This window comes from Mya arenaria, chromosome 7, assembly GCF_026914265.1.
Source record: "Mya arenaria isolate MELC-2E11 chromosome 7, ASM2691426v1".
Taxonomy (NCBI): domain Eukaryota; kingdom Metazoa; phylum Mollusca; class Bivalvia; order Myida; family Myidae; genus Mya; species Mya arenaria.
The window spans coordinates 40,337,175-40,361,707 of record NC_069128.1 but is presented as its reverse complement, the minus strand read 5'-3'; the positions used below and the strand labels follow the sequence as shown (position 1 = coordinate 40,361,707).

The window sequence follows — 24,533 nt, the reverse complement described above, 5'->3', positions numbered from 1 at the left end:
GCAAGAACCATTTAAATATCTTGAATTTTTTTCCCATTCATATCCAATATAAACGTTTTAACATGACGACCCGCATTGGATGACACAGCCGACGTAAACAACACCACGGCTATTTAATAACTCAACCTTTATGTACAGCAATAATAAAGGACAATTCAAAATCATAAATGCCAATTCACCGTATTTTTAAAAGGATGCTATGAATATTCTATATTTATTTGTACAGCTGAATCGAGTTATAGACTGGCCGATGGCGAGTTTTGTTGGACAGGAAGGGTTGAAATATATCACGGTGGAATATGGGGTACAATATGTCGACCAAGATTTGATGCATTAAGTCCGCCACCAGGCATTTTGTGTAAAACCCTCGGATTTAGGTAAGATTAATTGGCGTCCAGGTAACAGAAGCATAGTTGAGACAATCCGAACATTGTCAAATATTCAATGTTTTAACTATTTAAGTGACACTCGTATTCAAAATCAATACATACACATGTATAGCAAACATAACTTTTGAGTGATTCATCTTTAACTAATTTCTAAATGATGCATTTATGGAACTGATAGTTACTGATTTAATAGCTGAAAACGCAAAAACATTTAAGAATTGGTAAGTGCTAAAAGATTAACTGTGATCTACTTTCGTCTCATAAGGTAGAAATACCGTGTTTTCTGCACCTTTCTTTCTAATTTAGTCCGGTTCCCTTCATATGAAACCTTGTTTTTGACATGTATTCATCTTTTTAGTATATTATAATAACTGTATTAATTATGGTAAATATTAGTTGGGATTAAGAGCGCATCTTTAACTATTCAACGTTTTAACGTTTTCGATATTCATCAGTTGCCGACTTTATACTTTGCCATAAGTTATCATGCTTTCTAGCTAGAGTATGCTTAGGCCATTTTTTGTTTGTTTGTTTAGGGTAACCTTCCCAAAATTTCTAGGTAGGGTAGGTAGGGATTTTTTTTTTCAAAATCTGTCGTAAGTTCAGAGTGTTTTCTTGCACATGGCAGTCTTTCCTACATTACTGTCATTGCTTGACTTTGTTTTATCATATAAACAATAATTCTGATTAAAATCTGCATTTATCCGCCTTTCGCTAACGAATATTGTTTTTGCTCAGAAAAGGAAAAAATAGTTAGGGTCGGCGCATTTTTATAAGTAGGGTCGGGTTACCCGAAACAGACAAAATTTTTTTTAGGCCTTACTTAAGATTGTACAGGTTTCGTTATTGTACCAACAAGGAATATAGAAACGCATTTACATACTATATTCAAGTGTCTGCTGGTTTTTAATTGTAAAAAATGTAACGTTATGTTTTGTTAAGCTGCATTCTCACAAATTGACCGTTTTTACAACATTTTTTATTATTTGCCTTTGAATGAGCAGATGTTTGCGTTAATATATATCTGCAAACCAATGATTAAAGACTGATGACAAAAGATCAGATCGCAGATTTTCATATTTTCGATTGAAAAGTAATGTTTTATGGCTAAAGGCGTTACTTACAGTTAAAGAAAAATGCATACAACTTTTGAACTTAAATATAAAATCTGCGAAATATAAAATCTGCGATCTAAGGTTTTGTCAGCAAATTTATATGACAGGTTAACATGCATTTTCGCATAAATTGGCTTGTTCCATGACAAAAACACAATTCATCAAAACGCTCAATCTATGAGAGTGCAGCTTTAACATTAAACATATACTGTTTACTCCAGCCTAACTTATCAGTATAATGGCACGTTTCCTTTTCTTTAGTGAGGACAATGCTGAAGTGAGGTATGGTCCTCCCGGATCAGGTCCTAGCTTTATTGATCGTATTACATGCTCGTACGGATCCTCTTTATCCTCCTGCTTGCACAACGGTTGGGACCCAAAAGTGTGCTACAATAATGAAACAGTTTACGTTACTTGTGGTAAGCTATTCAATGTAAGATGTACACTAATGAAACAGTTTACGTTACCTGTGGTAGGCTATTCAGTGTAAGATGTACAATAATGAAACAGTTTACGTTACTTGTGGTAAGCTATTCAATGTAAGATGTACAATAATGAAACAGTTTACGTTACTTGTGGTAAGCTATTCAATATAAGATGTACAATAATGAAACAGTTTACGTTACTGGTGGTAAGCTGTTCAATATAAGATGTACAATGATGAAACAATTTACGTTACTTGTGGTAAGCTATTCAATATAAGATGTACAATAATGAAACAGTTTACGTTACTTGTGGTAAGCTATTCAATATAAGATGTACAATAATGAAACAGTTTACGTTACTTGTGGTAAGCTATTCGATATAAGATGTACAATAAAGAAACAGTTTACGTTACTTGTGGTAAGCTATTCAATGTAAGATGTACGATAATGAAACAGTTTACGTTACTTGTGGTAAGCTATTCAATATAACATGTACGATACTGAAACAGTTTACGTTACCTGTGGGAGGCTATTCAATATAACATGCACGATACTGAAAAAGTTAACGCTACCTGTGGTAAGCTACCTGTAGTAAGCTATTCAATATAAGATGTACAATACTGAAACAGCTTACGTTACCTGTAGTAAGCTATTCAATATAAGATGTACAATACTGAAACAGCTTACGTTACCTGTAGTAAGCCATTCAATATAAGATGTACGATACTGAAACAGCTTACGTTACCTGTAGTAAGCTTTTCAATATAAGATGTACAATACTGAAACAGCTTACGTTACCTGTAGTAAGCCATTCAATATAAGATGTACAATACTGAAACAGCTTACGTTACCTGTAGTAAGCTAATCAATCTAAACCAGGCATGTATGATAATGATACATTTTTAATATCAACTGCCAAAGAATACATTTTGTTTAAAATGTTTATGTATAAAATAATTACCGACCCCTTAAAGGGGGTTCCCTTTCACAACTTGCGGTACGTACTAACACATTTATATCTGTAATATAGATAATTACTTCAGTTGCGTTAACTTCAATTATTAGGCGGACATGTGGGTTTCCTCCGGGTACTCCGGCTTTCCCCACAACACAAGACCACACTCTCGCGCAACATCGTGCCAACGAGTGTGATTAATATAATTCTGTTATAACTTGATTTACAATCGTTGAAAAATATATAAGTTACTCCCTCGATCAGTCATAGATGAAAACAAAATCTCCCACTAACTGCTCCCTCGGTAGGTCAAAGGTGCTTATAACAACACCAACAAACTTCTTCAATCGGTCAAAGATGCTTATAAAACACCCTCATTTTACTCTCTCAATCAGTCCAAGATGCTAACGAAACACCCACAAACTACTCTCTCGAACAGTCAAAGATGATGATAAAAATACCCACAGTTTACTCCCTCGATCAGTTTAACATGACGAAATAACACCAACATTTGAATCCTTCGAGCACTCAAATATGACGATACAACACCCATATTTTACTCTCTCGGTCATTTAAAGATGATGATAAAAAATACCAATTGTACTCCCTCGATCAGTTTAACATGACGAAATAACACCATCATTTGAATCCTTCGAGCACTCAAAAATGACAATAAAACACCCATATTTTACTCCGTCAATAAGTCTAATATGACGACGGAGCACCCAAATGTTACTCCCTTGATTAGTATAAGACATTGACAAATAAACACCCACATTCTACTCCTTCGATCAGTTAAAGATAATGGTAAACAAACACCCATATTATACTTCTTCGATCTGTCGGAGATGATTATAAAATCACTAAATGCAGCATAGTGTATGTTTATTGGCGTTTGATGCTACGGCAATAACATTACACGTTGTCTTAATAGCTCAAAATGCATTTGTTTTCAAGACAAAGACTCGGTAACGGAGGAAAATTGCCCGTTCGATGTTGGCACTTCTAACGTGAACTGTTCTTTTGGTGACATGTGCGGCTATAATGTCTCAGTTGTAAACGGGGACTCAATGTGGCAATTCAATTATATACAACAATACGATGATCAGTTACCATCGTTAGGGTTTAACGGTAAGATGATTTTGTTATTAGTTAACCTTCCTATTTTTATGAATATGTTGGGTGAAATAACAAAATACTGTACGTACGAGAGAGGGAGAGAGTGTGAGAGAGTTTGAGGGAGAGAGAGAGAGCTGGGAAAACTATACTTGACTCTTCTAAGCTTTGTACTCGCCCAATTAAATCTCCTTATTGTACAGAACAGTGTTAAATGACCTATAACTAATAACATTTAACGTTTCACGGCAGTTTTAAGCATGCACTTGTTTTGTGTGTATTGTAATGTATGACATGAGATTTAATTTAGATACCGAAATATGAATACACGTATTACTGCCACTTAAATTAACTCGGTCACGTTTTACATGGTCGGACTGGGTGAAATGTGAAGAATATGCTGGAAATAAGACCTCAAATAAGAACTCTGTTGCTAACAGATACTAGCATTAGGAGAGACTTTATATAACACACCCTTTCCCCGAAAAGCTATTTTAATGCTACTGAAAATATTCTAGCCTAAACTGTTTTGTGTTTGTAAATAAAAGTTGGAAAAAATAGTTTTTTCACTAAGTTTGATTAAAATGATGTTTCTCTAATGGGTATAGGTAAAAAATGGAATACAGAGTACAAAGCAATATTTATCATGTCTATATTATATAGTATTCAAAACGATTATGAGTGTTAATTATACATTATATTGAAATTAAATTAGAAACAATTTAGACATTAGCTGATTAATACTTATGATGCCATAGTAACTACTAATAATTTGTGAATTATATGTTTGGTCAACTCCACATTGTCTATATGCATTTATGTATGCATATCTGTATATGGGCCGGAGGCATTCATACAATGAATATTTGAATTTGAATTTGTTTCAGTATGTTTGCATCATTTACATTTTTTTTTTAAATTTCAAAAACAATATTTCAAGGCCGCTCCGTAGTGTTTACAAACCAGTATGCGGGTGAAATGGATTCGTCATTGCTAGAGTCGCCTGCATTTAAAGCGACATCAAGGGCTATGAAAGTCGAATTCATGTACCTACTCCGAAAACCTACAATTTCAAACCTGATGTTCGGCTTACGCCATGAGGATGAAAATGATGGAAACACTTTGTGGCAAAGTGGGTTTTTGAAGTTTGAAGAAAAGGACTGGCTTTACCAATGTGTGAATCTGAATAATATGACTATAAATACAACCGAATGTAAGTATTTGTCTTAATAGTTATCCAAATAATGTGATTCAACTAAGAATACACAAAAGTTTTCTCTTATATTTTTTTTACAACCAAAATTATTTAAGCTTTCATCTTATCTGAATGGCTACAATTAAGAGTTTTCCTCATGAATTTGGTAAATAATTTGATAATTATATGTAAGAATTCAATGGAATGTCTTTGTAAGGGATTTTAAAAGCAAACATGGATATGCAGATTTTAATGAGAACATCTTTTCCAGACAAGCTTCAGTTTTATGCCATCAGAGGGTCAGACCCATTGTTTCTGGTTGCTGTCGATGATATCATGGTTTCACCCGGTGTCTGTGCAGGTATGCTCCAACAGCTTAATAAAAGAGCCAAATATGTGTGGCTTTGATAATTTGAACTACATGTTGTTTTGTGTTTTGTTTAATTTACATAATATTATAGTTTAAATGGTTAATTACATTGTATGTGTTGATAATTGAACCGCTATATAGCGTACAGGAGTCAGAATACATGCAGGCATGGTAGTTAGTATAGCCAACATGAGTAAGAAAACAGTCAGAAACAGTGGTTGGTACATTTGACTACTATATAGCATATAAGAGTAAGAATACATGCAGTTGATGCATTGAATTGCTGTATTGAATACACGAACCAGAAAACATTTAGACTGCGTAGTTGGAGCATTGAACTCATGTATAGTATCTACAAATAAAAATACAGTTAGAAAGAGTTATTGGTACATTGAACTGCTATACAGCATACACGAGTAAAACACATTCAGATAGTACTTGATACATTAAATCACTATGTTGCATGCAGATGATACATTGAATTGTCATATTGAAAAGAAAATATTCATATAGAATAGTTGAGACATTAAAATGCCATATAGCATACACGAGATAAAACACATTCAGAAGACCAGTTGATACTTTATACTGCTATATAGCATATAAGAGTACGAAAGCATTCAGACAGAATAGTTGGTACATCGAACTGCCATTTACCATACTCGATTGGTCTTGGACACGTTCAGATATATTAGTTGATACATTAAACTGCTGTATCGAATCCACGAGTAAAAAAGCATTCAGGTAGCTTTATTGCCCGCACTGATTGGTGCAACATTTTCGAATTTTCTTTAAAAATAGTACAATTTAGATTAAGCCGTATATTATATTCATGAGATTCACACAATGTTGAATTGGAATGGACACAAAATAGCACTGGTTCACTTTTGGTATGTATTAGGTATTAGGTAGTGTTTTATGACGTTGTTCCATGATTCTTGTTTGTGATTTTTTGTTTGTTTTTGTGTTCTATGTCTTTGGAGTTTACCCTGTGCCATAAAACGGGATTATGTTTAAAAGTTTTTGCTACTGAGCTTGTTTCTGTATTTCTTTCACATAAGTATTGGAAGCATTTGTATTCGTTGCAGAATCCCTTTTGGATGTTTTATGGTGCTCTTTTGATCGACTATCTTCATGTGGCGTGTCCGTGGATTGTAACAAATGTGGCCGGTCAAAGTCTGTGTACAAGTGGCGGAGATATATCGACGATAATGAAGGTATGTTAGTTTGGACATGTAATTGAAGAGGAAAACATATAAAGGCTGCGGAACACTATTTGTGTAAGGGTTCGTTTAGACGTTACCCAATCATATGACGACGTGTATTTTCACCTATGCCTCATATATAGAAAGAGAGATGGTTTATTTTGAATACATGTTCAATAAGCCACATGGCCTGTGAGAAAAACAAAATACACGATTTAACATTTACAAATGACATAGCAAGTGGAGCACGTAAGGCTTGTTTAAAGTTTACAATAGATTTTACAGGTAACGAAGGACATGATAAGAGACAACGTAATACTTAAAGGTGCAAGTCGACATCATATACGGAGAAGGTGTTAATATACCTATATTACTACATACAGTGTCAACAAAGTGCAACAAATCTGAGAAAAGTGAACTTTTTACTTGGAGTGCATAAAATCCGTGACCACCCAACGCTATGTTGATACGTCATCATATATACATACTATTATGATGCTTTTATTAAAGTAGCCAACATGATGCTTCATATATATTTTATCAAGATAGTGTTATTACAGACAACTATTTGTTTGCTGTTGCATCATATGATATTTATATTCATATTTATATTATGATGCTCATGTTATAGTGTCTTTCAGGTTATTGTTTCCCGACGCTTCAAACAGACACACTTACATTATGATGCTATTGTTAAAGTCACCTGCATGTTCGTTAATGCTTCACACGGCCATATATATTATTATGATGCTCTTTTTGTAGATGCCTACATGATGGCTGATGCTTCTTATGGACGACTATCGGATGATACAACATTGTCATTTACGTTACCACATCTTGGAGATAACAAAGCCATCGCTTTGGAGTATTTTATATCAGATGCAGGAGTGTTAAAGGTAAGTTATACTGCATAAACACTGGTATCAAACTAGCATATCTACCTTTTTTCGTTCAAAGACGAAATGAAAGGACAGTAGAACAAACAAACAAACAAACAAACAAAAATTAGATATTTAACTTGTCTACTTGCAGTTTAACAAGTCCAATAGTACATACTCTACATACAGAGTTTTTTTTATAGACAATTGAAATACACAATAGGTTGCGTCGAGGCGCTCACTTCGTTAACGTTAGTACGTCTTCCATTAGATATAGCCTCTTCTCATTTGAAGTCAACACTGGCAATACTAATCACTCTTGTCATGTAATTTACTGTGAAAAATAAAACGATTTCAATAATTTAGGACCTTTTTAAGCAAAAGTTTGCTTTAACACCAAAAGTCCTGATGGAGTGCATGTGAACTTTAAGTTTAGGAAAATTTGGGGATATGAAGTGGAGTAAGTCTGTGAACAACATAGGAGATTTTGAGCAATTTAAGAGAGTTTACAGGGCTTTTTTTGTTCGACTGCCATAGTTGACCGTTGAGTTATGTATATAAATTTCCTTATATGCATTCAACTAAGGGTTTTTAACTTACATTTCTGATAAAAAAGAAGTTACTTGCACACATTTGAACAGACTCTTGTTAATCCTACCATTAAATGAATCAATTTAAAAAAAGCGTTACTTACGTGAAATAGTGCGTATTTGTCGCATTCTTAAATACACAACAGAACTGTAATTTATGCTTTTAATAATGTTTTATGAAACAAACATTTTGTTGACATTGCAAAAGAAATCATATTGTTCGATGTATGACCCTTTCACACGTTAAAGTATTTCTTATATTTTTGTTATCATCATCATTTTTTTTAGATCTGATTAATAATGTATCTTTACTCTATCAAATCCAGATACAGCTTGTATCAAATACAACAGTTTATGATTTATCAACCATTGACGAAAACACAATGGACTTTTTCAAAATGACATGCATGAAAATCCCAAAAGAGATTGATGTTACCAGCGATTTGCGGATAGAGTTCAAAGCCATTCGAGGAAGTAATCCAAGATCAGACATTGGCCTAGACAATGTGGAGGTTCTTAAGGAATGCCCGCGTATGTATCACCTGACTGTAGTTGGCATATTTAATCAATGCTTTTTTAATATTCATAACGTACAGTTTTAAACGTACAATAACAATTGTAAGATGTGCAGCAACAACTGAATTGCGGAGTAATAATGGTCGTTTGAATGACAGACCATAAATACTGTTAATTAGTAAACCGGTTTGTAAATGATATTGTCCTGAACTAATAAATTATCTTAGGGCGTTTTTGTTGGTAATAGACTGTTTTCGGTTTTATATCGGTTTCATGAACTGTGCATTTGTTGTAACAGTTTCAAATAAAACCAAAATCAGTTTAATCGTTTTTTACGAAAACCGAAGCCGGTTTTTGAAACTATCGAAACCCCTACCTGAGGCGGTTTCATCGATTCGTTCCATCCGATAACTAGTTTACTTTAAAAGCAACATGGCGGAAAGTGATCAACCATGTTTGCTGAAACTCAATCTTTTTGATAGCAATGCCTTACAATGGAAAATGGGCTAAATAAAAAAGGTAATATTAATAATTTATAAATAATCGTGACATGCAGTAGCTCCGCCATGTTGGTGAAACTGTACACAAAACCATGCATATGTTATTTCAAGCAAAACTATCATAAGCAGTTTCGAAACTGCTGGAACTATTGAAACTAAAACTGAAACTGGTTTGGTATCAACAAAAACGCCCTTAAATTCTAGATCCAGTGTTCGAGTGTTCCAACGACCATGATTGTGGTTGGTTATACAGAAACGACTCCGCTCAATTTGGATGGCAATATCTAGGTATGTACAGTTTGTAACATTTAATTCAATTCTAGATGTTTTTTTCGGAAGCACAGGAAACATAAACCGAAAGAACAAATGCCTTTGTTTGATTAAGAATGCTAATTGATAGCAACCCAGTTACTGACTTATATTTCCGGATCGAGCCGTATTATATGTTGGCAGTTTGGTAAGTCGTTTAATGATTTCGATGAACAACGAGGTTTGCCTGACAGACTGCAGTAAAACCTTCTATAAATTCATGTATCTAAAACAATATTGCCGGCACACCTGGATATACATTGAAGTACAAGGTAGAAAGTTAACGGTCAAAAGTACTAAAGGTACCGGATGATCAAATATTTTTATTTTTTTATTTTATTCTGCCATTTACCGTAATGTTAACTTTTGATGCAATATTTCGCTTGTTACCATTGTTATAACGTTTATTGTTATATTAACCCGTAAACTGAATGACTGAAATACACTACAGATATTGTTATGCTGGCTCCTAATTATGTTCTTCATTTCAATTGAATTTAGAAGTGCTATGACCAAGTTTTGAATACTTCAAAGAGAAAACAGCGTGTTTGTAACATTCTTTTTATCATTTTGTTTTAAATTGTATATCTACACATTAAACCCTCTCACAGGATACTAAAATTGTAAAGCACAACGCATGAATGTACATCGAATACCTTAAACAAGAACATAGTTAAGGTTCGGTTAATAAGCATTTAGTACCTCAACACCTAATGTAAAAAAACATATTGTTGTTGCAAATTGGGCAGACATAAAAAGCAAAATTTCCATATTTAACAAGGAATACAACAACAAAAGTACTGGTCAGTGTAATCATGAATAATCGTTATTCTGAAGTCAATGAATGTCATAACACCAGAATTCACAAGAAAACATAAAACCAGTCGTTTTAAAATGGTTTGTATGCCATAGAATTATTCACTTAAAAATATACATTTTCAAAATCTATTTTTTTTGAAATATCAAACAGTAGTTATACTATGAGATTTTCATTACTGATGTCTATGAATGTATATTCTTTATTAATAACATGTTGTTAGAAGGTGTATGAATAAACATTATCTCCTTATACTTGTCAAATGGTGTTGCTAGAAAGAAACCCTTCTGAATACCATAAGGCAAAGGGGTTCTTTAATGTACATTGTGCAATTATTTGTAAACTCCAATGTATTTTTTCGTTCTTCCTCAGATCGTTCGAATAGCAGCATAAACCCTACAAACGGCCCAGCCTTCACAATACGCTACGCAAATGCTTCGAGTTCTGGTATGCTCAACTTTAAAACCGTATTACGGCATACAAGTTTAAGCGTAGTTATCTTTTACATTTTGTGACTTATTGCACTTTGACAGAATCTGAAAATTCGACAATTAATTCACATTGAAAAGATATTGACACTAACAATATAAAAAGAAACCAACATGAAGAAGCTGCTTTAATGGTAATTTAATAAATGTATTATAAACATATGCAAACATAGTATGTATGTAAGGCTCAAACATTTGGCGGCCGCATAACCGTGTCTAATCTCTCAATCGTGGTCAATACAAAACCTCTACTCGATCAAAATGACGTTACTACTCTTATTGACATCACCTGATTTTGCACAACTAAGTTTGATTTAAACCGTGGCTGAATAAAACTGCGCCATTTTATTTATTAATTTTTCTCTTAACATGTTTCATTTTGATTTATCATAGGTCAATGATATCCAGTAGCCTTTCTATTTAAATATCGTAATAGCATTCTGATAAAATCAGGAGGAGTATGCTGCCCTCATATCCTGCATGCAACGAGTATATGGTACTGATTCTGGCCACGTTTCTTGGATTGTCCACAGTTGTTGGGTAGCCATAAATCTAGTTCTTTCATATGCACGTGGTTAAACATAACTGAAAAATTATCTATTTTTTATTATAAAGCATTATCGTCACTACTGGAAACTCGTATGTTTGAACATCCCGGCGGACCCTTTAAACTCACTTTCAAGTATCGGAAATCCGCGAAGGAGATATTTCAGGTAACAATTACAAGTAAAAAGTGTTTGATAAAAAAAATTGACACACGCCATCATCTTTGTTATTTTTGTGTTTGGTATATTCATTTAAGATGAGGATATACTTATACTAGCGTCTTTGGGGAGCACGCGCAAGTCAAAAGTTGTGCCTCAAAAATGTCACCCACTACGTCAACTACATAATCCGCCCACAATTTGATGCTTATGGTTATTTTTCTTTAAAACGAGCATTATTTTATGCCCTATCACAATTTCCTTATTGGGATGAATCTGAATATTTATTTTAGAAAGGTCTACAAAAAAAAACAAAAAAACAAGAAAATGGATAAAGTTTTCCAATGTACAATTATGTGAAACGTTGGTGCCGGATGACCTCATAACAGTTTAGTATCAATAACATATAAAATACTTTTATATGTAAATAGTGTACTAATGCAGATAACACACTGTTTTGACCTTGATTGATTCAACAATCGTTGATGTCGCGTCAGATTTCAGTCGAAACAAAAAATGCCTAACCTCATTTATGGGGTATTTTCAGTCATTTATTTTACATTGTATAAGTTATCATTTTCCTTTCAAACAATACCAACATTGAATAAGGACACCAGGCATCCGAATTCAACACTAATGCCAATGACAAATGAAATGAGCAGCTTTTTCAAACATTGTGTACCTTTAATAATGCTTAGATACCTTAAGGTAGCGATGACTAATTATCAAGATTGTGGTAACCCCACAATAATGTGATAACATTTTAAAGGTTGCGAGTAATTGGTCATTTTACGTTTGATTACACAATACAGAACAAACATGTTTCAGGTAAAATAATCAGCAATTAGTATTAAGGTCAATGGCACGATACATAAGAAAACGTTTAATTTATAGGTTTGGATGTATGATCATTCAAAGAACGAAACTATTCAACTGAGCAAGATAACGCTGCCGTCGGAAGATGAAAACATTCATTGTATAGATATTTCGCCAGATCTAAACGGAACATTGTCAATAGGGTTTATGGACACATTTCTTCCTAACAACATGACAATGGACAAACAAATATCAACATTGATTTATGACTTTGCCTTGCAAGAAGGTCATTGCAAAGGTATTTTTGTTTATTCTATGTCAGATTTACTCGTTAGTATTTTATTGTCACCTAATCATTGATCTAAACTATAATACGTATATTTATTTTGGTGAGAATGCAGACATACACTTTAAAGTTGTTTTCATATTCCAAACATGTTTGCCATAGAGAAAATATGCCATATTTTTCCCTTACAGATGGTTTATACCAATCCAAAAACGAACCCATAATTTTCAATAAGTTATTGTTATTGACCAGTCGCCAATGGAAGTATTGCAATTTTGCTGAGGTTTATGTAATTCAAAATATGCTCTCATTTTCTAAAAAAAAAATATTATGGCAACTGGTCAATTGTCTCTAGAACATCTTTGTTCGTTCACTTCAGTACCCTTGTCGGCGAGAGATTGCACATTTGAAGACAACCTTTGTAGCTATACAACAACAGACGGGTATGGATCTTGTACTTCCCGCTACCAATGGCAGCTTGTTGAGTCTCACAATAAAGATCAGGGTAAACACATTTAAAATGTTACTTTTTGCTTTACTCTGTTTCCGGCAGGTTTTAATCTACCAGATGCTCGAACATTTGCTTTATGTTTCATGTTTCAGCATACAAATGTTATATGTTAAACGACAATTTGTCCAAAAAACTCTCATTTTACTGTTCTCATTTTGTGATCTATTTAGTACATTATCGTTTTTGTAACTATGCGCCATATTCTCGCTTAGTGTGTTCTCTTGTATGTATTTTGTTCGTTTATCCTTACACATGTACGTCTATATTTGATTTAATATCGGTCTCTGTGGTAACGTGTTCTAAATGTGTCCATTTGTGACAATGTGTCATTGTTGTATAACCTAACAAAGGCCGGTAACGTTCCTGTGATGCCAGTTGCTTGAGATCGGATGGATGTCCAATTTGCTGTTCTTCGAATATTTTCATATACACGTCTCTGATATTTCGGCAAAGTTTACCAGGGTCAGAGAAAATTACAACTTTATGTATCAAAATCAACATAGAAGCTATGGCTAAATACGCAATGCCTCGACGGAGCAGCATTTAAAAAAATATTCATGAACGTTTCAGGTCATATCATGAGTATAATGATGGACGAAAACAGAGAAGAAATGACATACCTCGATGGGGCTTCAATAGTGTTTGAACCTTTCATCATCGATTTGGAATCACGAGGATGCAGTTTGTCATTCGATTTCAGCATTGTAAACAGATCAACATACATGGGTGAAAATGGAACAGGTTTGCATTCCTTGTTAAACGTATATTATTTGACAAGCGTAGACAATCCAAATAGAAAAAAAGATACAAAGGAAGCTACAGGGTTAGTCCCAGCAGTCGCAAATTAAAATATAAAAGCCCCTTTGGAGGCACCATGCAAGGGTCAAAACGACAATGAACCTGAGGCAAAGAACGTTTAAACACCACATACACATGTGATCAGCATCATAAGATCACAAGTGCAAACTGAGAATTACATACAATTTGAGATGCAGACCTTACGATTGAACATTTATTTCAGACCTTCCTGGATATTTAATGGTCACCATGAATGACTACACTAGGAAGCTACCACTTTCTCCACAACCGAAGAGTAGTTTCTGTTTTGATATTTGCAGTATTTCAACCGCAGGCAATGTGACTAGTATTTCGTTGATGGCACTTGCCGTCAACGCATGGGTAGAAAACATTAGAATTGAAAAGGAGAAATGTCCAGGTAAGACAGTCATTCTTTTCGTTATGCTCTCCTTTGAAGAAGCAGGTTATATTGCTTTAAACATGTCTGACGGTCTGTTGATTCGTCGGTCAGACGAATTAAAACTAGAGTACGCTTAGACCTAATGTCCCTTAACTTGGTTGGGATGTTATTCATGACCTACAGTACATCTCTATTGATTATGAGGTCAATATTCTAAGGCTACGGTCGCGGTGAACTTGAACAAAAACATCTTGCCATGAGATAACTTGAGTACGTATGTTTTGGTCTAATGCTATCAAACTTGGTAAGGATGTTAGTCAGGACCCAGTTTCCATTATTTACCCCATTGAAAATTAGATGAATGTAACAAAGGTTGAGTTTACTGGATTACACATTTTGCTAATTCATAATATTACAACATTTTTCATAAAATCACTTATGTCAGGAGGACACAAATGTTTTAGTGGAACTATTCATAACTCATAAACTCCTAACAGAAATTAAAAGCAGGTCAATCTGTAGCTATGTCTAGTATCCTCAAACTTAAAAGGGATGTTGGTATAAATCTGAAATAACCGTCAGATATATGATGTGAAATGTCTTTCTGACTGCCATAAGGGGAGCATACGAAAATCCTTTCTTCCATAGCGATACATTTGTTACATTAAAGGTCATTCGACCGCATGGACTTTGATAAGCGTCACACATTAAGTGATGTTAGCCTTATATAAATGTTTACCGTTTATTGAAGTCTCGTAGTTGTAATATAACCCAATACATATGTTCCAGAAAGAAGTGTTGAATGCCGATTTACAGATGGAATGTCCTGTGGATATAATGTTGATAAAATGATATGGAAAGGTACTCTGCTATTTTCTTATATAACAACCTGTAGTGTAAGTTTGTATACGTAAAATGTGTATCTCATGCATATCCCTCGGACGGAGTTACAGTATCGATTTCCTTTAAAGCAACATTGCTATTATTGAATGTATTTCAATCGCCTAAATAGGCTAATCAATTCTTTGAAAAGACAAAGGGCTTATATTCATTAACGTCTTGAGTCTGAGATTGGGTCTAAGGATGAGGTTTGTACACGTAAACAGGCTTAAACCCCTAGTACATTTACATTTTAATGACCGTTCCAAAGCGGTACCTAACAATCCTTGATAAACATACCTAGTTTTTTTTTATAAATAATATATATATATATGCATTGAGTTGTTTGTAAAGTTTTGTGCTGTTGTTCCATGTTCCTTGTTTGTGATTTTGTTTTTGTGTTCTATGTCTTTGACGTTTACCCTGTGCCATTAAACGGCGTTTGTGTTTAAATTTTTGGTTACTGAGTTTGTATCTGTAGTTTTTCATATAAATCGCAATACTTAAAATGGCATATTTCAAATATGTTGCAGTAACCCTTTGTCAAGGCGAATAATTAAAACTATTGCTGTTTCTGTCACAATAGCATTATTAAGAATCAGGGAAGCAACTTTGTTTTATGAATTTGTTTTTATTTTCCGTGCCTCAGTCTCAAACGCAGACAAAAACGATAGTGAAAATGGGCCCAGAACACACCAACGTATTGTTCAAAGTAACATTTCAATCACATTTTGACGAGTTAATGAACATGTACTCGCACTAGATACTGGCGAACATTTAAGTTTGCAGTGGGAATAATTGTTTATATGATATATTGCCTGGTACAATAAAATATGTAAACGAAATGCCTGATTCTGTAATATTTGTACTTCAGTCGTGCCATTTTCAGTTATATAAGGCATACAATTGTCAATCAAACGAAATATATGTTATGATTGTGTACAGTATCTCGATATATGTAACAGTTAGTAGACAGTTATTGAAATCAAACAACGTTTTCAGACGGCGACTTAAGTACGGATCCTGACAGAAAAGACGAGGGAGCGGTATTTTCCCCACCATTTATGTTTGACTCGGATCAGAACTGCATAACAATTGGACTGTCCGGATTAGTCATGTCTCAGTTTAAATTAGCTTTACTCAACAGTGATGGCGAAAACGTGTTGTGGTTTTACGAAACTGAAATTGCCATACAACAAGGTATTGGCAGAAACTTTTCCGTGGACATACCAGGCCATCAGACGTACGTTTTGCGGTTACAATTTTTTCCTTTGCGGGAAATTATGTTGAACTACATCCATGTTCAACCAGAAACATGTCACTCACCAGGTAAGTCAATTCAAGTGTTTAACTGATTGATGAGCGTGGTATAATGGTTAAGGTGTTTACCCCTCACCCAATGCGTTGTGGGATCGATCCACAAGTATTTTTATTGCCTCTCAAAAATCTGTATTGGCTTCTACTTAAAAATGGAATCGATAGTGATAAGCATTGAGCTGTCTGAACAATAGAGCTAAAACTTAAATTGCATCAACTCAAAGTCGCAAAAACTGCATTTAATTAAGAAATCTTATAAAATTTAAAGTTGTATTACGTGAATAAATGATAATGATTTTATATGAATGCATTTTATTCGAATTTAATTGTGATGGTATGCTTCTGTAAGCCTAGAGTTAAAGGAGGTGACTCGTCTGTCCGTACGATATGCATTCTATTTGGCGTTTAGTAAAACATTGATAACTTATTTCTTTCAACGACTACAAGTACAATGGGTACTGTTTTTTGCACGAGGTAAATAAGAATAAGAAAACAAATGTTACTGGAAAATAAATGTAAACTAAATCGTTGAATTTATAACACAATGGAGACTGTAGGAACAAGCCCATCTCATTGCAGCAGGATATTTAACCAAAGTTATAAATTAAAACACATTTTCTATTCTATGATGTAGTTATCTTTATTCCATTTTCGATTAATTGATTACAATGATATACAATTGTATATCGTTTCATAAAATATTAAAAAATGTACCAATGGGTTGAAACAGTATGACTTTTACCACCAGGATATTGCCTCTGCCTTTATAATTATCAACAAAATAAGAATGATAGCAAGTGGCTAAGCTTTGCCTTATTTTATCAGTTTATCATTCAATATTTTTAAGAAGAAAGTAACTGGTATTACTGTGTTCCTAGTTTGTTCTAAAAACGGGATTAGTATTAGCGCAATCGTATCGTATAACGATGTTGCTAAAAGAACGAATTGTATTACAGGTATGTCCTGCGCCCAGGGTGAATTTAAATGTAACGGAACATGCTTCGATAATGATCGTTTATGCGATGGCGTTCGTGACTGTCTCGATGGCGAAGACGAGGAGGGATGCGGTACGTTAAAACAAAATTTGACTCGTATTCAATATAATACTTAACTGTATTATAAAAGTTGCCGCTTTGTTCATGCACTATATATTTCAATAAAGCAACACCAATAATTGTAAAAATTAAGCATAATCAAAGGATTTACTGTTGTAATGATAAGTATACATAAACCAGTGGTATAAGCTCAACTCCAAATTAATCACGGAACGATTAGGATTGAAGCTTTGCAGCTTTATCAATGTCTCTCTTTTGTTCATAAGATAATCCACTTAAAACAATCTACGAGCGTGTGTTTTGACAATAGGAGCACTATGTAAAAGCTTAATGTTGAGGTATAGCAATCACCTTGGAGTCCAAGTGTTAAAGATAATTGGTTGCGTAAAGTAATTGCCTTGGTATCGTTGTCGTTGGGATCATGCTGTAAAAAACCCTTTTCATGTTGCGTTAATTAAAGACAAATCATTCAAAATATTACATAATATTTGGTGCTTAGTATGTAGCAAGAAATAATGCGCTCAAGTGCAGCTAGGTCAATAATGTTGTCTTTCATTATTGATAAGTTATACCCCCTGTCGACTACAAAATAACCCAAACCACTATACAATGGTTGGATATTCGAATAACATTATCAGTTTTTAGAATTGTTTGTGTCAGTAATCGGTCTCTTGTGGTTTAAGTATAAATCAGTGTTGCCAATGCATTTGATGATTAACCGAATATTTGCTCATTTCGCAGATTGTAGATCAGACACCTTTTCCTGTTCAACTAGCACAGAATGCATTCACAATAGTCTGTACTGTGACGGAACAGCCGACTGCGCTGATGCATCGGACGAAATGTGTGGTAGGTACATTTATTATAACGTTTTTTCTCTAATAGGCAAAACAAAACAAATGAAAATTAACGAAACATTACGGGTATTGAAAATAATGCACCTACAAGTGCTGTCATTTATTGCTTAAACAAACACCTCTTTATATTAAATAATTTATAAATAACACAATTGATGCTACATAAATAATAACAACCAAATCAACAACAACAGCAACACAACTTTTGGCGATATATTATTGCAACAGCATGACAAAACACAAAGTTGAAAAAACGTTTAGGTGTCGACTACATCAATTCTGGTTGTGAAATGATTTTTGTTTATAAACTTTGGATTTGACAATGGAAATACATTAATCAAACATAAATTAATTCAACAATTCGATAAATATTTTGCAGTATTAAACATGCTAGTAACAATAATATTCTATTACATAAAACATTTTTACTCATTGTTTTTAAATTTTACTTACGCCAACGTTTTGGTGTTGCATCCGGGGTTTACCTCTACGGCAGAATGCTTAGTGTCGATTGTCATTTCGTTCTATAACTTGTTTACCATTGCTTCCCGGCTTAGCCCGGTAGTAATTTTATTTTAAATGTTTAATACCAGATGGATCTGTTGAGTGCGACTTCAGGCTTGGGCCATCGGGTACCTGCAAATACCAACTTCATGGCGTTCACATTTTACCGAGTGGTCCAAATGCTGGGAAGTGTAAGATATTATCCTACTTGTTTATCAGGCCATTATAAACGTATAGTATTTACGTTAGTTCTTATTTTTAAATTGAAATATTCTGATAGGCATATATAAACAATTTGATTTTCAATTGCTTTCTTTTTGTTTGGCAACTTTGTGTATTATTTATATATATATATACAGTAGCATCAACTATGTATATGCTGTTTTGTTCCTTTTAATTTGTTCTTTATCTAATATTTTCTTCGGACAGTAATTATCCTTTTTTTTCTGTAAAGCAGACATTTAAACACGTTTATGTTTGTCTCCAAAATAATATATAATAACTTTTCTTGTCTGTAGAAAAACGACATTTCTTGGAAGAGAATAGTCTGAAGAGAACTTGTAAAACTTTGTTTTTATTTCAGTGGATGTAACATCATCACTTGCGTATATTATTTCACCCCAGTTTACCATTGATGTTGACAGTTGCTTAATCGTCGGATTTTTACCTTATTACGGACATAATCAATTTCTCCGGACCGCTGCTCTACAGAATAGAAATTTGACAACGACTTATATACCAAGAAAAATGCTGAAAACATACACAACAATGCCCAATACATCAATCTCGTTTATGACGGGCTTGGGGCCGGGGGGATACGATGGTGTTTTAATTGAGGCACAGGACGTTGACATATTAGTTCATAATGCTTCCATTAAAGTAAACCGTGGATTGTTTCAAAGCGTTGCCTTGATGCCTAACCCATGTGAAGGTACATATGATTTAAATATATGCATTTGAATTCATGTAGATTATATAAAACATATTCATTAATTAACTTAGGTCTTAACTTTGGCTTATCTGTTGCGCTTTGTGACAATTATTTAGTGAATATTATCATGATAAACTCGAATATTGTGTATACAAACTGCGTATTTCATTTGAGAATATATTTAAGATTGATGGTGTAATGTTTGACATTTTAATGACATTTACAGCCCTCGTTGATAACACTTCATCAGAACATCGATACACATCAAAAGGATATGGTGAATCTACTACAACCCATCGAACGCAAACAACAAGGAGTCACACTGCTACACCGAATGATATGCAAACTACAATGGGTCGCACTGTACGCCTGAAAAGAGGTATTCCACAAACCGGAACAACTTCGAACTCAAATATAACGGTTACGCAAAATTTTTCAACAACTATACCACCTTCTACAAACAATTCAACACAAGAAACTCACTCCACACAGGAACCGACAACCACAAGACGGGTTACCACAAGTTACTCCACACATGAAACTAAGACCAAATCTGAGTCAACACATGGAAGTATGTACACAACAAAATCATCACAAGAAACTAAGATCACAACTGAGTCAACACAAGGAAGTATATCCACAACGAATTCTACACAGGGACCTAACAACACATCTGAGACTACACAAGGAAATGCGTACGCGACTAATTCCACACAAGTTGTGTACACAACTAGTTCAACACAGGGACACAAGAACACCTCTGAGTCTACACAAGGGAATATGTACACGACTTATTTCACGCAAGAAACGAAGACCACAACTGAGTTCACACAAGAAAGTATGTCCACAACTAAGTTCGCTCAGGGATCAAAGACCACGAGTGAGTCTACACAAGGACCTAAGACAACAGTTTCTTCAACACAAAGGCCCGAAACAACAATGACTTCCACACAAGCAAGTACGTGTTACATCTAAACATATATACTGATTAATTGACGTGTATATATCTAGACATGGAACGTCATAAAAGTTAGTGTTTAGTTTCAAAATTTGCTGTAAATGTTGTTCGACGTCTTCGGAAATTTAATTTTATAACCATTCTTGTGAATAGAACTACTGTATGTATTACGGTAATCTTATTTCAGATAAGGAATGAGTAAAACGTACATATTGATTTGTTCGCCTTTGTTTAACATTAGGGGTCAACAAAACGTTAATATTAACATTGTTACACTTTTCTAAACTTGGAAGAACTTATATTAAGAACAACTTGACTTATGTTTATACTTTTCGGCCCCTATTTCTCGAAACACCTCAAGTCCCTTATGGCAGAATGAAGATAACTTAATTGATTTTCATTTGAGTTTTTTACTTATAAAGGAAATTATCCTTATGATAATCACGATAAACTCATTTGTATGAAGCAAAATCAAGTAAAGTAAGATATTTGGCTCAATGAAATAAACTTCGTTAGCTTGTTACGCTTGAGATTATCGAGAAATTAGGGACTGAGGTTACTTTGATTCAGGCATGCTTCCAATGGTTTCCATCTCACAACTTAACCGGACTCGCCTGGGACAGAATGCGTCGCTAGTGTGCAGCGTTTTATCAGTTGGCAATCAATATGTAAGTATCATGTACAACTCTATATTTACAAAATTCTGAAATTTTACGACACACTTTTGATATAAAATATCGTTACAGGATATGACATTTTAAAACATATGATGTTTTATCGGAAATGCGCAGTGCGTCCGCTTTGGGTATTGTAGGCTAACAAATATATTATTGGAGGTAACTTATTGGTCTTGTAAAAATGGAAAGTAAGAAAAGGACATGATGAAAATGAGAAAATAAAATGAAAATGATGTTTGACTTTGTTTTATATTCACAACATCAATTGTTCATGTAAATGTATACCTATTTTAGTGCCTTTTCATTAAATGTATACGTTTGTATTAACGTTAACACCAACCTTTAAAATTATGTGACAATTTTTTGAAGGTTTTAATTGTCATTTACGTTTATGTTAATTTTCAATTCAGGTGATTTTATATTGGAAAAGTTTGATCAAGGGTGTCATTGCCCGCAATTCAGACGTTTTGCTTGACGTGCATAACCGTTCAGTGAGTTATCCATTTGGAAAATTCACTGTAGAGTTGCATGCAGAGAGTCAAGACATCCTTTACACGCTAAACGTTGCGGGTGTAGACAATGTTGATGAAGGGGATATATTTGAATGTGTAATTGACATTGTTGGCTATCCAGAAGATATTTGGCCAAAGGCGTCAGTGCAGATTGAAATACTAGGTAAGAGGTCTCAGAATTCAACCTTGTTATCAGTTTATATTTACTTGTATTTTTTAATGGAAGAAACATTCTTTGATAAGAAAAAGTAGATATGAAATTATGTTTAAACTAAATATGAAATACAAATCCACTAAATGTACGATATAACTAGTCAATATTGACAAAACCAAGTATATTTACAAAATGTTTACACTCGAATTGCACTTGCTTAAATAACGCATATTCTTTAAATTCCATCCGTAATCCGATAAACTCAATATCTTCGAAGTACTTTTGATCGTAAAAAATGATGTTAATTATTTTTATTTATTTGTTTTGGACTACACTAACCGTCCACTCACCAAATGTTTTCGTCCACCGATTAACCACAAGAGCAAAACATTTAATCCTTTAAAAGGATGAAACGTAAACTATTCGGACCACTTTTGAATAAATGGATTATAAAACAACTAGAATGCATTAGAAACAAAGTGGCCTCCAAACGGTAAATAAATGATAAAAGGCCTAGCCTTCTATAAGTGCACCCCCCCCCCGAAAACAACAACATAAAAAAACAACAAAACAACAACCGTGTATTTGTAAACAACTTCTGTTAATTGATCTTTATTTACTTGCCTAATTGTCTTATCAGATCTCCAATCTGAGTATCTTGCTGTGCAGTTTGGGATGTATTATGATAGAAATGGACACTAAATGTTCCTTAGCCAATAAACGAATCCACAGGATATTGGTCCCACTGTGACACCAGTGCAACAAGCAGGAGATGCACAGCAGGGGATTATCATGCTTAACAGTCCTTAAACTAGGCCTTTAAGTTAAACTTGTGTTTACAAGTGAGTGAATATATATCTCCTGATAATTTTCAATATACTTATTTTCTTAGATTTTGGTTGTCACTATTTGAAGAATGGTGTCTGTGGATACAATATGGTGACTTTCCCAACACTTTCGGGACTGGATAACGTAAACGACATGCTTACACGTATAAATGCGATAGAGAGTAGTCTAGGCAGAACTTCCGAGGACAAGTGCGTTCAAAGTATGTTGGATCTTGCGTGTGGTCTACACGTGACGCAGTGTATTGACGGACTCGCAGAAGTTGGAATTTGCAGGCACTCTTGTGAAAGTACGTATTTTACTTGTAAATTTTAGCCTATCGAGCGAAAGTATAAAATGTCAATATCATAACAGAAGCGTCAGGATAACCTCTTGTAACTGTAATGATATCGGGTACCAGTATGAACAAATCATAGCCTTAACGGAAAACTACTCCGTTCAATTAGTAACAGTAACAGTTAGAATATGCCCCCTGACGATTGTTATGCGGGGACTAGATTTGACTTGTAATGATTAAAGATGAGATTGTGAGCAATGCTTTTATTTTGTTCATTTTGTTTATTCTATAGTTGGCAATGCCATCAATGCGTTTGTTTTATTGTGACTAATGATGCGGTTTTGCTTCTTTAATTATACTTTAACATTTATTTCGCAAAAAATGATTAAACTGGCGTTCACTACTGATGGCGTCTGTAAAACTTTCCCCTTACTTTGCCACAGTGTAGGTGTTTATTCCCTGGTTTATTGGGATCACTGAAAATGCCCTTGTGATTCGTCGAAATAAAATACAGCTAAACACATGGGACATGGGCAGTGTTGTACTTAACATTGATGTCGATTGAAGTTTTGATTAAATCGTAACCGCTACGCAACAACATCCTTCAGGAATGTTATTTAATGGCACTGGTATTATGCACATAAATATTATGCCATGTTTCCTGTATATTTGTTCTAACTGAAACATATAGTTATACGTTTTCCTTTGTTCGTTCCTCATGTCAGCTTATACTCTATCAAAACGGATAATGAAAGCTACAGGGACAAGCCCAGTAGTCAAACATTCAAATATAAACCTATTCGGCGAAACAAGGTAAGGACTCAAACAACACTGAAAGAAAAACACAAACGAGGAAAGACATACAAACAAACCAGACCATCTGTTAAACAAATGATGGGATTACGGCATGGGCATTGTCAGTGAAACACGAGCACACTGGGGGTTTAAACTAGTAAATATTCACATTACCACCCTTGTCTAACATAATTGCCCATTCTAATTTTTACTTTGTATACCCTTACAGATATCGCAAAGCATTGTGGTCAGAACGATATGTTTCCAATAGTTAATGAGGGTAACCTTGACATTGCACATTACTGCAAGTATTTACCTCTGGACAGAGATACTTGTAGACCAATATGGCTAGGTATGCATACAGCTTATTATGATCGGTTACGTCATA

General features: G+C 34.2%; 1 protein-coding gene across 1 annotated transcript in view; it reads left to right on the top strand.

Annotated features, from left to right (window-relative positions):
• Positions 1–24,533, top strand: part of LOC128240004 (uncharacterized) — a 136,786-nt gene that overhangs the window by 69,842 nt on the left and 42,411 nt on the right. The window contains exons 33-58 of the mRNA XM_052956480.1: positions 227–377; positions 1,766–1,923; positions 3,842–4,015; positions 4,941–5,213; positions 5,467–5,556; positions 6,654–6,782; positions 7,533–7,666; positions 8,565–8,769; positions 9,459–9,542; positions 10,753–10,827; positions 11,484–11,581; positions 12,467–12,686; positions 13,054–13,179; positions 13,756–13,926; positions 14,207–14,401; positions 15,173–15,244; positions 16,265–16,591; positions 17,536–17,646; positions 18,376–18,483; positions 19,085–19,186; positions 19,579–19,926; positions 20,153–20,884; positions 21,455–21,552; positions 21,972–22,236; positions 23,120–23,362; positions 24,375–24,497. Coding sequence (XP_052812440.1) covers positions 227–377; positions 1,766–1,923; positions 3,842–4,015; positions 4,941–5,213; positions 5,467–5,556; positions 6,654–6,782; positions 7,533–7,666; positions 8,565–8,769; positions 9,459–9,542; positions 10,753–10,827; positions 11,484–11,581; positions 12,467–12,686; positions 13,054–13,179; positions 13,756–13,926; positions 14,207–14,401; positions 15,173–15,244; positions 16,265–16,591; positions 17,536–17,646; positions 18,376–18,483; positions 19,085–19,186; positions 19,579–19,926; positions 20,153–20,884; positions 21,455–21,552; positions 21,972–22,236; positions 23,120–23,362; positions 24,375–24,497 — 4,812 coding nt within the window. The remainder of the gene's footprint in view (positions 1–226; positions 378–1,765; positions 1,924–3,841; positions 4,016–4,940; positions 5,214–5,466; positions 5,557–6,653; positions 6,783–7,532; positions 7,667–8,564; positions 8,770–9,458; positions 9,543–10,752; positions 10,828–11,483; positions 11,582–12,466; positions 12,687–13,053; positions 13,180–13,755; positions 13,927–14,206; positions 14,402–15,172; positions 15,245–16,264; positions 16,592–17,535; positions 17,647–18,375; positions 18,484–19,084; positions 19,187–19,578; positions 19,927–20,152; positions 20,885–21,454; positions 21,553–21,971; positions 22,237–23,119; positions 23,363–24,374; positions 24,498–24,533) is intronic.